The 13,862-nt window shown below is 35.4% G+C and overlaps 1 protein-coding gene across 1 annotated transcript; it reads right to left on the bottom strand.

The window, feature by feature from the left end:
- Nucleotides 1-1,829: 1,829 nt before the first annotated feature.
- FLA1 (FASCICLIN-like arabinogalactan 1) lies at nt 1,830-3,486 on the bottom strand. The gene has a single exon (XM_079051254.1). The coding sequence runs from the start codon at nt 3,393-3,395 to the stop codon at nt 2,142-2,144; it is 1,254 nt and encodes a 417-aa protein (XP_078907380.1). The 5' UTR covers nt 3,396-3,486; the 3' UTR covers nt 1,830-2,141.
- Nucleotides 3,487-13,862: the final 10,376 nt, after the last annotated feature.

Consider the following 13,862-nt stretch of genomic DNA (forward strand, 5'->3'; position numbering starts at 1 on the left):
ACACCAGTGACACCAGCAACCCTTTCTCCCTCATAGAGCTCGATCCATAGGTTGTGGATGTTCTTGGTGCCGGGTCTGGTGCCCCAAACGGCGAATGAATCGGAGGGGAGACAGGGGCGGAGCCAATCGGAGAGGGAAAGGAAGCAGGTTCGTGTCAAGAGCGACGAGGGAGATGAACTGAAGCAGATTCGTATCAACGACTAGAGACCTTCGCACCCCACAACTACAGGTTCCATTTTTCTTCAACTTTTTCGACTTTCGTTCTTTTCCTGGTTTCTTTTTTTTCCTGCTTTCTGTTGAAACCGAAATATTGATTTCAAGGTTACCGATATTGTTAGTGATGATGACTTTTGCTTATTTTGGTTGTTGGTTTACAAAACTCTTATTTCTTGTTCATGTTTCTAATTGTTTGTTGTTTGGGTTCATTGATTGATGTTAATAACCATGTTCATCTAGGTTTGCTGGTTTTGAAGTGTCTTGATTTGTTTAGTCTTATGACTTGGATTTCTGAGGATCCAAAGTTTAGATGATGAAAAAACCGCTCAAAATTAATAGAAAGGTTTGAAATCAGATTGCTTAGAATGACCAAAAGATTAGAAATCAGATTGCATGCAAGCTGTTTGATCGCTTGAGACAGATTACCTTCTTTACATGTTATTACATTTCCCATTTTCTTCCTTACATTAGGATTTTTAAATCCCTAATTTTGTATATATATTTTATAAGTTGGTGATCTATTTTGTCATGATAATTTCTTTGTTTCCTCTGTATGTGGTTATAACAAAATGATGACTCCACTCTAAAACAGTAGGATGATCATACAATCTTCTGTTGGATGATTCAAAAATACAGTATTGAATAATAACATTGAACGAAACCTGTGCAAAATTGCTTACATTTACAAGCTCCAAGGCATAGATTAACGATAATCTGATATAAATGAATATAAGGTACAATGGTTTTCTGTTGTAATGGAATCACGAATCCATTTATCTTTAATGGGTTTTGCGTGACTTTATTTTGGTTTGCTTCTCTATGCTTGAATTTTATCTTATATTGTTGGTTTATAATGATCAAGTGTTGAATACAATTATTTTTATAGGTACGAAACGAGAGATATCAAAGCAAAACATGGTACATATGAAACTTACAACATTCTACTGGAATGAAATCTTGAATTCTGATTATGTGAGAATAGAATCTTGAAGATGAACATTGTATGGGATGAAGATGAACAATGACCACCAATCTTCCAAAAAGAATGGATTATTCTACCAGAATAATATACAATATAATGAAAAAAAATATATGTAATTGTATATTCTGGTAGAATGATTCATATATTGTGTTTTTTGTGTTATTAATAAGTGTAACATTCGCATTGAATAGTATGTATTTTTTTTTTCTTTTCTAAGCATATATATATATATATATATATATATATATATATATATATATATATAATAATAATAATAATAATAATAATAATAAGCTAATAGAAATATCTTAAAACGGTTAGCTAAAAGAATCTTCTATAACCATGATATAACAAGGTATAATATATGAGAAATTTTTTAATTACCTTTAATTTAATTGTTTTGTGTACCTCTCCTATATGAATGTAATAATGTTTGTATACCCATGATAACGATATATGTGAGTGTATAAATCTAAGTTGTAATTAATGAAAAGTGATGGTCGGTCAAGTTTATATCTATTTTGCCTTGAGATTTGATTGATAATTAATGAACAATTAAAAGCCCCTTCCCACTAAAACCAATTCAATAAGTATCAATTAAGATCATATCTAATCTTAAAGCTAATAAACAAAATCACAAATGCTAAATTTTTCATTCGCTCTCAGTGTATTTGTATACAAAGAAAATATAAATAATCAAGAACAATACTCATTAGAACAAACCTCATGTTTAACTTAAAAATACACACACCCACACACACTCACATACACTTTTTGATTACAAATAATTTATGGAAAATATTATTTGCACCCTCAAATTCATATTCAAATTTCATTATGTCATCTCATAATGAAATGCAAATATAATTTCTTCAAGTGTAAATGACAATTTTCTGGACCTGAATTATTTCACTAAGAAAATGGGGGAAATAAAGGAGCGCTCTTACACGACTAACGAGGCAAACCAAAAACTCGAAGCCACGGCCACGGCAGCAAATCTGAAACCCTTGATTTCCGTAGCACTGTTGCTATCTGCCTCTTGATCAGCTACGCCATCGTCCGGAGAATCTGCCGGAGAATCCGATGGCGAGTCGGACGCTGGTGGAGACTTGTGCTTCTTCTTCTTCGAAGACTTTGGTGACTCCGCCGGAGCATCAGCTTCGGGCGCAGGAGCTGGAGCAGGGGAAAGAGCGGCTTTGAAAAGTTCTTTGGGCAAAAGTACCTTGTTGATGGTGAAAATGACAAGCGGTTGTTGATCAATCAGTGTCCCTACGATCTTCGCAGTAACGATGCTTGTCTTAATTGTTACTTCCTGCCCATCGTTCTGTACTGTGAAATCGTATTTGCTAGCACCGTCGGTTGCAAGTGTGTTCATTAGACCGTTGCTTGATTTTAACATCGACATCGATTGATAGATCGGCACACCGTGATATTCAAGTAGCGATTGCTTCCCGCCGACGGTCAAATTTTTGTATTTAGGTAAAAAGCCCTTGAAAGCATCGTCGAGGGGGCAAAACACCGACAATCCGCCATCGATGTTGTCTTCGTAAGTTTTCATTGCGTCAGAAGCAAGAAGAGCTTCAGCAAAATTCATACATCCATGCGCCGACATCAGAGAGGTAATATTGACGGCGGCAGGTTCAGGAGTTGGAGCTTCGGCCTCTGCTGACGGCAACATGCTGCTGATCTGGATAACAGAGATGTTATAAGGAAGTTCATGTAACGACTTAACAAAAGTCGCATCCGTTCTGCCGGTATCCTCGCTACCAAATCCAACCTTACCGCCTTTCAGATCCGTAATGTTGACGAATCCAGAGGAGCCAGAGGCGGTACCGGTAGCTTGGAACATTGTCGCTGCTAAGGCGGTTCCATTAGTAATCTGGTGAAGCTTCTTCGCACCGAAGTAGTCGAGTAGCACGTGAAGCGATAGGACGTTCTTCATAGCATACACAGATAGGTGTTTACTTAGCAGATCTGACATTCCGGCATTGTTTACCGCACAAACGGTGATGGTCTGTCGGTTGTTAATTTCATCGGCTAGGTGTGTAATGGTGAGGTAATGGTTGAAAGTCGAGAACTCGGGAAACTTAGCCAGAATGGAGGTGATGTTGTGACCTTCAACGGTTGCTCCAGGCAATAGCAACACTACCATAGAAATCACAACTGCCGTGTAACGGAGCTGCATTGTAACTTCCATGGAGACTAGAGAGAGAGAGAGAGAGAGAGATTGTGTGTGTGTAAACTATAAAAGAAGGCAGGGGACGGAAGTGAAGTAGAGAAGATATGAAGATTTTGGTTAGTTTAAAGGACCTTATATTCGTGTCAATTACAATAAAGCCACTGGCGAGTTCCCAGCTGTTACAGGTCACCAACGGTTTTCTTTCACCGTCTTTTTATTCGGGAATATTTACATTCTAGCCCCTTATAATTTTAAATTTACTCAAAACGAGTCAAAAATATAACTTACCATCATTTTGAATTTAATTTAGGCCTTTGTATCACTCCTAAACTACATAAAAATTCCCGGAAACTAATATAAATTAGTATATCTTAAATTCTTTTGTCTTGGTTTTCCAAAGACTAATAAGGTTGATAAAATTATTATATACACATAATGTCAAATAGTCAGGTTGTTAACTTTGGTAGGGTTCGTTTTGTAAATTCTAAAAGGGACAAGGGCGTAATAGAGAAACCAACAACAGCTGTGCATCCAGTGACATTGAGTCCACGTAGGTAGACGATGTAATACGTTTGGACCAGATGCTTCCACCGACACATCACTAATTAAAATTCTAATAATTTTTGTTTACATATAAATATACGTTCCTCAATTCAACAAACTTAGTATAATAGTGAGTTTACTACATAATTTGATGGTTAGATGTCTGCAACAGTAAGTATAACAGTAATAGCCAGAATAAAGAGGAGGTGTTAGAGATTTTTTTTGTCTTTTTAATTAAAATAATGAATTGAATCTAAAATTATTTTATTTAGCCAAATATTTACCTATCACAAAAACGCATAATTTAATGGAATTAAAAAAAATTGTTTAATTTATCAATCAAATGTAATTTTTACTTGAATTTACATTTTAATTACTTTACATATCTTTAAAATTCGTGAACCAAATACACCCTATTTGTATTATATCTACCTTCCATTTGATATGTTCTTTAAATTTTTGTTAAATTTCAATAAAAACCCAATATGTTTCTAAAAATTTTGATTGATAATTGGATTCTAGATTTTTTTTTCTCGAAAATATGGATTTTTTTTCTCCACAATCTGAAATATGGAGTAAGGATTCCGACTCACAAATGTTTTTTTTTTTTTTTTTTTTTTTGCCATAAAATGTAGTTTTAGTGTGACATAAAGTTAGTCCGGAATTTCATAATACCCCCATGACTATATTTTAAATTAAAAAAAAACTAATTTCTAACATTTTTTTTTCACATCATTCTTATAATTCTCTATCAATTTTTTAATTTTATAAAACACTATAAAAGTGCTAAATGGATTCAAGTTGCGATGAAGCTAAAAAAATTGGTTCAAACCGGACGAAGTATAAAGCTATAGGTTCATAAGATCTGCCACAAGTTGCTTACAATGATTTGTCTTTAATGAAGTCCAACATTAGTACCTTACAATCATTTCCGACTCTCGCTAGACAAACAAAACTTGTATGATTGTACTTAACCTACAGTAAACCCGGATGAGAATCTCATACGTGTAAGAGATGCTCATGTACAACTTTCAAAAGGGACGAAGACCTTCAAATCAAACATTTACACAACATCTCGTAAGCCATGTTTCCTGACGATCTCAATGAAGAGGACAATGGGTTTAACTTTGAAGATCCAAAAAGACCACAACAAAGAGGGAAGAAACAAGCATCGTCTTCCTCTAGACAACACCAAATGGATTAACAACAGATAAATATTGTTTCTGAATTTATCAAAATTAGTAGTATTAAAAAACAAAATGGGGACAACAAAAACGACATCGAACGAAGCTAAAGGAGTTCAAGGTGGAAGCTACACCTCATGGAGGAGGAAAAAATAGTTGTACATGATGCGGGAACTGAGAAGATAAATAATGCAGTTTTGGCTTCCATCGTATGATCATTTGATCGGAGTGGAAATTGAGAAGATAAATAATGCAATTCTAGCTTTCCACCGTATGATCATTTGATCAGAACGTAGTTGAGTGTTGTACTAACATACAAACGTGAAAAAACACAATATTAAGGTTTGAAATGAAATAATTTTATCAATGTATGTACTTTTATTGAAATATTTTAATTGCTATTTAATCTAGTAACTTATTGGACTGAAATGTTATCCTTGTTAGTTTTATATATTTTTATTTTTTTGAAAAAATTGGTGTAGTCTGGAAGGATGATTTTTTAGGGTTTTGAGACCGTTTTGGAATGATATGTGAGATTGTTTTGGAATGACATGTAAAGCTTGAGGGTGTGGGTGCGGTAGCATCACGGTTTGACACATCAGACGTTAGTTAAAACGTCTTAAATAAAGGTTTTATAAATTTAAAACTTAATTAAGTATATTTTTTGTATAAAAATCTCACATCAATTATGATTTATTCATTTTAAAAGATATTTTAGTTAACTATTTAAAATTTAAAAGAGTTTTTTTTTGTTAAACGCTAATTGAAGTAGCTTTTGGATTTAGAGATTTTTGTTTAACCGGTGGTTGTCGAGGCCAAAAAATAAATACTCTAAATCTTGCAAACTTAAAAAGTGTATAATGGTAAATGGATCGAATCCACGATGATTGGTTCAATTTGTAACTTTATAAAAAGTTTCCTTGTAAAACGACAATAAAAGTAAAAATGGAGATTTTAGTCTTTTAGTTGTTTAAAAATTTATAGTGTCCTAATTTTCACAATAATTTTTTGGCTTTTAAATACGATAACCACTCATTTTCATAAAACCTTGTTGGCGACTCATTCACACCAATGCAAAAAAAACACCAACAAAGGAGGCTAGGATGCTAGGGTTTTTAGATGCAGGGATCTGAGGATGGAGGCTGAGAAAATAGGGAAAGCATATGAGTTAGTGTCTTTAAATATGGATCAAGGACGAAAAATTTGGGTTTGGGTCGCCAGCAAGGACGAGTCACATCATCACTTGATCACACCGCGCCCCACAAGTTTTCTTCTCAAATTCAGTTTTCCTTATTGATTCCAATTTTCCTTAAATCTAAAAACAACAAATTCGGAAATGAAAACACAATCAAAGCTAGGGTGTTACAAATCGAACTGATTTCAACCCATTACCAAGCAACCTAAGCATTTGGCATAACTATTATCGAAATTAGGAGTTGAATACTGTTTCGCCCATATTTTTAACACAAAGTACACCCAAATTTTTTTTGTTTATAAAACATGAATCATTAGAAATATGGTGTACAATTGTATTACAAACCGGTACAAGTAGTTATCAAGAGGATCGTACAAGGATCTAGTGTAAGAATCCAAGTCGGGCACTATTATCTCAATTTCCTTTTATACATCTACTTGAACCTGTAAGACACACAAACAACAAACATATAAGTTACAAAGAACTTAGTGAGTAACCAAATCAACATGATATAGATTAATTTCACAATTGAATACAACATCACATTCTCAATCATATAATTCTAATGTGTCTTTAAGTTGTTCAATACACAACACGACTTTACTGACACCAAGTCTGCCATTTATCCTTCATAATAGACCTACAGTCAAGCAAGCTACTATTAATTCCAATTAACCTATCCTCAGTAGAAATCAATACTACATATATTACAAACATCTCCAATCAACATTTCTCTTCCTAGAATTAAAACCATTTAACTTTTACAACATTTTCTTTCATGAGTATAGTATTTCAACCGCCAAGGTTATTATTAACTTACAATTCTCCAAATGATACATTTTACAGTCACCAAGGCTATTATCATAATATAATACTAACATACAAACATTTATATATTCTCATAACCTTGTGTTATTAAAATCACGAAGACCACCACGAATAACCAATCCTAATACAGTGGTGTTAACATCACCAAAACAACAACTAATAACTCATTCTCAATACCGTAGTGTTACAATCACCAAATCCACCACGAATATTAGTCTATGATATTACAGTCACTAAGACTATCATGACTAACAATATTCCTAACCCATGGTATTTCCAGTACCAAGCATATCAATGCAATTCATACTTGCATCAAAGATCATATAATAGTAATTACAACACTAAGCATACCACTGATAACCAATTCCCACACAGTGGTAATAACAACACAAAGCATACCACTAATTCTTTCTAAACAATCTACAAGTATGGCGTTAAATACACCGAGTCCGCCATTGAGTTGAATTTCTTGAATAATGGTATTACAATCACCCAGACTACCATACATTTCAGATGTGACAACCCGAAAATTTCTATCTTGTAAAGTCAATCCAATCAACCAAAATTCAGACTCATTTCTATTGCCTTTTAGCCTTGTTAAGGGTTATTCTAATGAGTTTTAAGCCTAGTACACTTAAGGATTTAATGTATGGATGTGTCAGCTTAAGTTCTTCAAGTTGCAATCGAGCCGGAAACTCCATCACTTGGAGTTTACGACCGTAAACTAGAGATTACGGTCGTAATCTCTTGGTGGCCGTGAACAATCCCCCATTTAGGAGAGTTTGCTTCATTTTCCTTCATTTCTCCAAGTCCTAGCCGCAAACCCTCCATTCTCTCTCAAGTATCATCAAGAACACTTCCATTTTCTTCCATATTGTAATTGCTTCTTCCATTTGTTTCATGATATATTTCTTGATCTTGTGATAACATCCTTGAATTCATCACTTTTCCTTCAAGATCTTCAAGTCTTCACCTTTCCACCAAGAACACCAAGAACACCTACTTGTTCTTGGGCCGTGAACTCCCTAAAGCCTTCCAAAAGTGAGTATTTCTTCCATAATCTTGTTATTCATTAGAAACTATTGAAGCCTCATGAAACCAACACCTTATAAGCATAGATAAAGATCCAAATAGCATCATTTTGGATAGTTTACGACCATGCAATCTCCCTTGGCCGTAAACCCTTCTCAAGATCATCTTAGGCCGTGAACACCCATGGCCGTGAACACCTTGGCCGTGAACTCATCTAGGCCGTGAACACACCTTCCTTTGGCCGTAAACTCCCTTTAGTCAATCACATGTGATTGTAACACTTCATTCCAAGTGTTTCCTAGTTCCTAAGGTAGTTTCCTTGCATGTTAGTTGCTTTTAAACATTAATTACATGCCAATATATGCCATTATATGTCATTTAGGACTCGTTTGTGTCTCGAGACTTCATTCGTGGAACTTCTCATCCTTATGCGCATATTCGATTGAATCACCCAAATAAGGTGAGTTCATACCCCTATAATCAATCTTTTAATGGTTTTAAATGCTTTTAGGGGGGGGGGGGGATACAAGTTGAACACAATGATAATTGTGTAAATGTTTTGTGATAAACATCATTTTAAAGGATTGCTTATGTGTTTATAAGTGATCAAATCATTTCAAAAACTCTTTTAAAGTTATGTTACTTTATAGTTTATAAAACTCCGTTTTTAAAGTACAATCATAACTCAGTAGATAAATGAGTCTTTTCAAAGTCAGTAACAGTTCAAGTAAACATACTAGTAAACTATAATAGGTATAGTTTAGGGGTTCAGTTCATACTATAACTAATACAAGGAGGAACATACTACACTATAACAGAGAGAACATACTATACACTATAACAGAGAGAACATACTATACACTAGAACAGGGAGGAACATACTAAAACAAGAACAAGATAACATTAATTTTAGAATAATTCACGGCTTAGCAATTTGTTTGTTAAGTCGCGTTTTGTAACCAGAGTCTCCTGGAGGGAGAGCGTTATTAGTATGGTTACAACCACATCACATTATGACCTTAAGTAAACAAACTGGTTTTAAGGTAGTCAGTACTTCAGTAGTCATTTTAAAAGACTACTACATACTTTCATTTTCCCATTACATTCATATTGTGATATTCTCACATAAAAGGTAATGCAAACTATTTTCGAGTAAAGATAGTTATAAACTAGGGAAAACTTACATCATTGCAAACAACAAACAGAATAGTCGAGTCTTAGTACATTTAGTTAGAAGCAGGCCTATAATGCTAAATTTATGATTCCTCGGTAGATACATCAGGGATATATATTAATCGGATGCGACAGGTAGTAGGATGTGTGCCTTCTGCTTCATTTCCTGTTCCTTCTTTGGTTGTGGGCTTAGAGCAGATTCACCCAGCCTACTATCTATTCGATCTTAGCTATATATATATATATATATATATATATATATATATATATATATATATATATATATATATATATATATTTCGTATACACCAAGTAATCATAAGGAGTACCAGGTGTCACACCCCAAAACCGGAACGACGGAAACGTTCTGGGGTGGAGGACGTCATGTTTAGTATCACAAGACATGCATCATAGTAACCAAAGTAATAGACAACCAGTTCATTAGAAAGAAACTGTTTACAAAGTATGTGATTCACATAATATAGAATACATAGCAAATATCAAAAGACATGAAGCTATACTGATCCATCTTCTGAATCCCAGTGCGCGAACCTGTCTACTGGTCTCCTGAGAATACAAGTTATTTTGAAAGCGTAGATCAGCATTTAAGCTGGTGAGTTCATAAGATTTAAGTGATGTAAGTGAGTAATAAGAAAGTTGTAGAAAGTTGTAGTAAGTTCTGTTTAGAAAAGTTTTCCTGTTCCTCCAGGAAATCCTATATTTCCTGCTTTGATGAAAGATAAGTAAAAATGACTCAACAGTCCTTTCTATGAGTATTAAATGGATACAAGTTATATAAAACTCAGAGTAAACAAACAATCGGTTGTGTGTATCTGCCCTAAGACCACAACCAAACAAGGAACAAGAAATGAGGCGGAAGGCACACATCCCATTGTTTGTTAGATCATCGTTGTATATAACCCTGGCATTTCCACTCAGTACTCACAGAGTTAACCGTAATAGTTCCTTTAGTTTGATGAAAAGATTCCTTAAGAAAACCCTTATTTCTTATAGTAAAAATGGTAGCCACAGTAGTTCCTTCTATAATCACTTAGTTTATACTAGCTATATATAATCTAATTTCGAATAGATAGTTAATTGTGTGAATCTGCCGTAAGCCCACAACCAAACAAGGAATAGGAAATGAGGCGGAAAGCACACATCCAACTACCTATCGGATATTAATTATATATAACCCTGATGTATAAACTAAGGTATTATAGAATTAACCACCTAAGGTCTTTTAAGTTATACTGGTTTAATAAAATGGATTAAACCCTTTACTGGTAAGTTTCTAGTTTTGTATACCAAAAGTTCTTTGTTTGAAAAGTATGATTTGTAGTAGAAAACAGTGCATTGAATTAGTGTCCTATGACCTGGCCCATACCTGGTACCCCTTATGATTACTTAGGGTATACAGAAACATATATATATATATATATATATATATATATATATATATATATATATATATATATATATATATATATATCTAAGATCGGATAGATAGTAGGTTGGGTGAATCTGCTCTAAGCCCACAACCAAACAAGGAACAGGAAATGAAGCGGAAAGCACACATCCTACTACCTGTCGGATCCGATTAATATATATCCCTGAATGCATACACTAAGGAATCATAAAGTTAGCATTATAGGCCCCCTTCTACTGAATGTACTAGACTCGACTGTTCTGTGTGTCGGTTGTAAAATGTAAGTTTTCCCTAGTTTATAACTATCTTGACTCGAAAATAGTTTGTATTAACTTTCAAGTGGAACTGTCACAATATGAAAGTAATAGGAAAATATAAGTACTCAGTTGTCTTATGAACTGACATCCTGCAGTACTGTTTACCTTCAACTTATTAGTTTAATTAAGGTAAAATGTGATATTATTGTATCCATGCTTGATTTGACTTAGTATGACACGACGTTCGAGACGTCGAAATGATATGACATTTGTCACCCGTAGACCTGCAGGTCCCACTGTAGCTAGCAGCAAGGTGTGGGATGGTCAATCCCGTATAGATCTATACGCAAATTCACGCTCTCCCTCCAGGAGACTCTGGTACAAAGCATGCAACAGCAATGTATGCCGCGCCATGAAGTAGTATCTCAGATTGTAGTTATAGTATCTTAGTAAGTTCGTTCTGTTATAGTATCTTAGTATGTTCTCGTTATAGTATCTTAGTATCCTCTTGTTATAGTATCTTAGTATTCTCTAGTATCTAGCATCTTAGTATTCTCTAGTATCTAGCATCTTAGTATCTTCTAGTTATAGTATGAACTGAACCCCTAAACTATACCCCTTATAGTTTACTAGTAATTTACTTGAACTGTTGCTGAAAAGACTCATTTTTCTACTAAGTTATGCTCGTACTTTAAAAATGGAGTTTTGTTAAACTATAAAGTAACATAACTTAAAAAGAGTTTCTGAAATGTTTTGACCACTTATAAATGACATAAGCAGTCTTTTGAAAATGTTTATAACAAACAATTACACAATTATTATTGTGTTCAGCTTGTATTCCCCCCCCCCCCCCCCCCTTAAAAGCATTTAAAACAGTTTAAAAGATTGATTACGGGGTATGAACTCACCTTGTGTGGGTGATTCAAACGAATATGCGCGTAAGGATGAGAAGTTCCACGGATGAAGTCCCGAAACTTAACGAGTCCTAATGACATATATTGACATAAATATAGTGTTTAGAAGCAACCAAATGCAAGGAAACACCTTACGGGACTAGGAAACACTTTGACCAAGTGTTGGAATCACATGTGATTCAGTAAAAGGGAGTATATAACCACTTTGAGGAGTGTGCAACCATGGGTGTGCGGCCAGGGAGTGTGCGGCCGCACACTCATGGTAATGAGTGCACAAAAGTCTATTCTAATGATAGGGAGGCATGTAGGACTAATGCTCATCAAGTGTTGAAGCTAGAAAGGCACTTTGGAGGCCCTTAAGCAATAAACAAAGGGGTGTACGACCACATGGAGTGTGTGCGGCCGCACACTCCTTGATGAACATGGTTTGGACATTTTCTAAGGCTCATATCTAGTAAGCAACAAGCTTAGGGAATGGTACTTACAATATGGAAGCCTTTAGGGGTGTTTTGAGGGTGTTTTGAGGGGTGTACGGCCACACACACCATATGTTCTTGAGTTCTGGGCATTTTTAAGGACTTAAACTAGTGTTCTAAACAAGATTCAAGCATAGGGAAGAGTACTTACGATCCAGAGGCTCGAGAAGGCTCAAAATCACCAAGAACAAGTATGTGCTCTTGGTGAAATGGATGAAGATTTGAAGATCTAACCAAAACATGATTTCAAATGGATGAAATCAAAGGGTGTTACTAGTTTATAAGTATTAACAACAAGCCAAAGGAAGAACACTTACATTCTTGAAGATCTAGGCTGAAAATCGGATGATAGTTGAGAGAGAATTCGAGTTCTAGGCTTAGGAGTGTGAAAAGGGATGAAAGGAGGCTAAGTCCCAACCTTATACACGTGAGTGTGCTGCCAGGAGTGGGGTGTGCGGCCGCACACCCAGTGTACGGCCGTACACTCCTGATGTTGGAGTGTAAGGCTCGATTTTGGTGCTAGAAGTTTACGCGATCCATTCCTATGCTCAATGCTTGAATGTACTGAGCTTTGAACCTTTAAACGGACTCTAAACGAGGCTAAATGATAGCAGAAATGAGTCTGACACTCAGCGGAGTTGACTGGATGAGCTTTACAAGGCAAAAATTTAAAAATTTTCGGGTTGTCACATCATCCCCCCGTTAGATGGAATTACGTCCCGAAATTAGCTTTCTTAGCCGTACTACTAGGGTTGCGCTCATGTGATTGGCAAAATACCCACTCGTAGACTTGGCACTTTGCCCTATTGTTCATGATAGGATTCATACTCGGTCCATCTATCATTAGCTCATGTATACAAGTCGTATATAATTAGGATTAGTTAGACGGTCGGATGTGCGACTCTGCCCCAGGTCCACAACCAAACAAGGAACAGGAGATAGGGCGGAAACACACATGCTAGATCTGCGTAATCATAATCATATACTACCCTCGCGTATAACCTTAATAGTGATAGGTGGCTGTATTCATCCTTAGCCTCTGTGCTTGAACTTGGTCTGCTGGACGAGTGGTATTTCGGAAAAGTTTGTGGAACATACGACGACAAGGCTTCGGAGGGCAAAGTACTCTTCGCACGAGCACTTAGGGGTTTAGAATACGAAAGACAAAACTGAGGTTTAGGTCGGACTGTCGTTACGAATGACGAAGGTTTCATGAACTTGACGGTCGAGGTGATAGGAACATATGAACTTAGTATGATGAGGACCACGCCAAATCATATCGAAAGATAGTAACAGACTCTTTACTGAACAAAGTTTTGGCCGATTTGAAAGAAATGTTTGTTATACGATGATGTACTTCCCTAGTGTGCTCGAAAATGTAATCTTTGTAAATGTTCTAGTGCTTTCTGTTTTCCCCTTGTTGTTAACACTTCTATGTATCGTACCGCGATGTG

This window comes from Lactuca virosa, chromosome 5, assembly GCF_052849685.1.
Source record: "Lactuca virosa cultivar CGN04683 chromosome 5, Lactuca_virosa_CGN04683_v6, whole genome shotgun sequence".
Lineage (NCBI taxonomy): Eukaryota > Viridiplantae > Streptophyta > Magnoliopsida > Asterales > Asteraceae > Lactuca > Lactuca virosa.

Bases quoted from the DNA above. Each gene is read 5' to 3' on its own strand.
- FLA1 (XM_079051254.1), bottom strand. From the start codon at position 3,395: ATGGAAGTTACAATGCAGCTCCGTTACACGGCAGTTGTGATTTCTATG.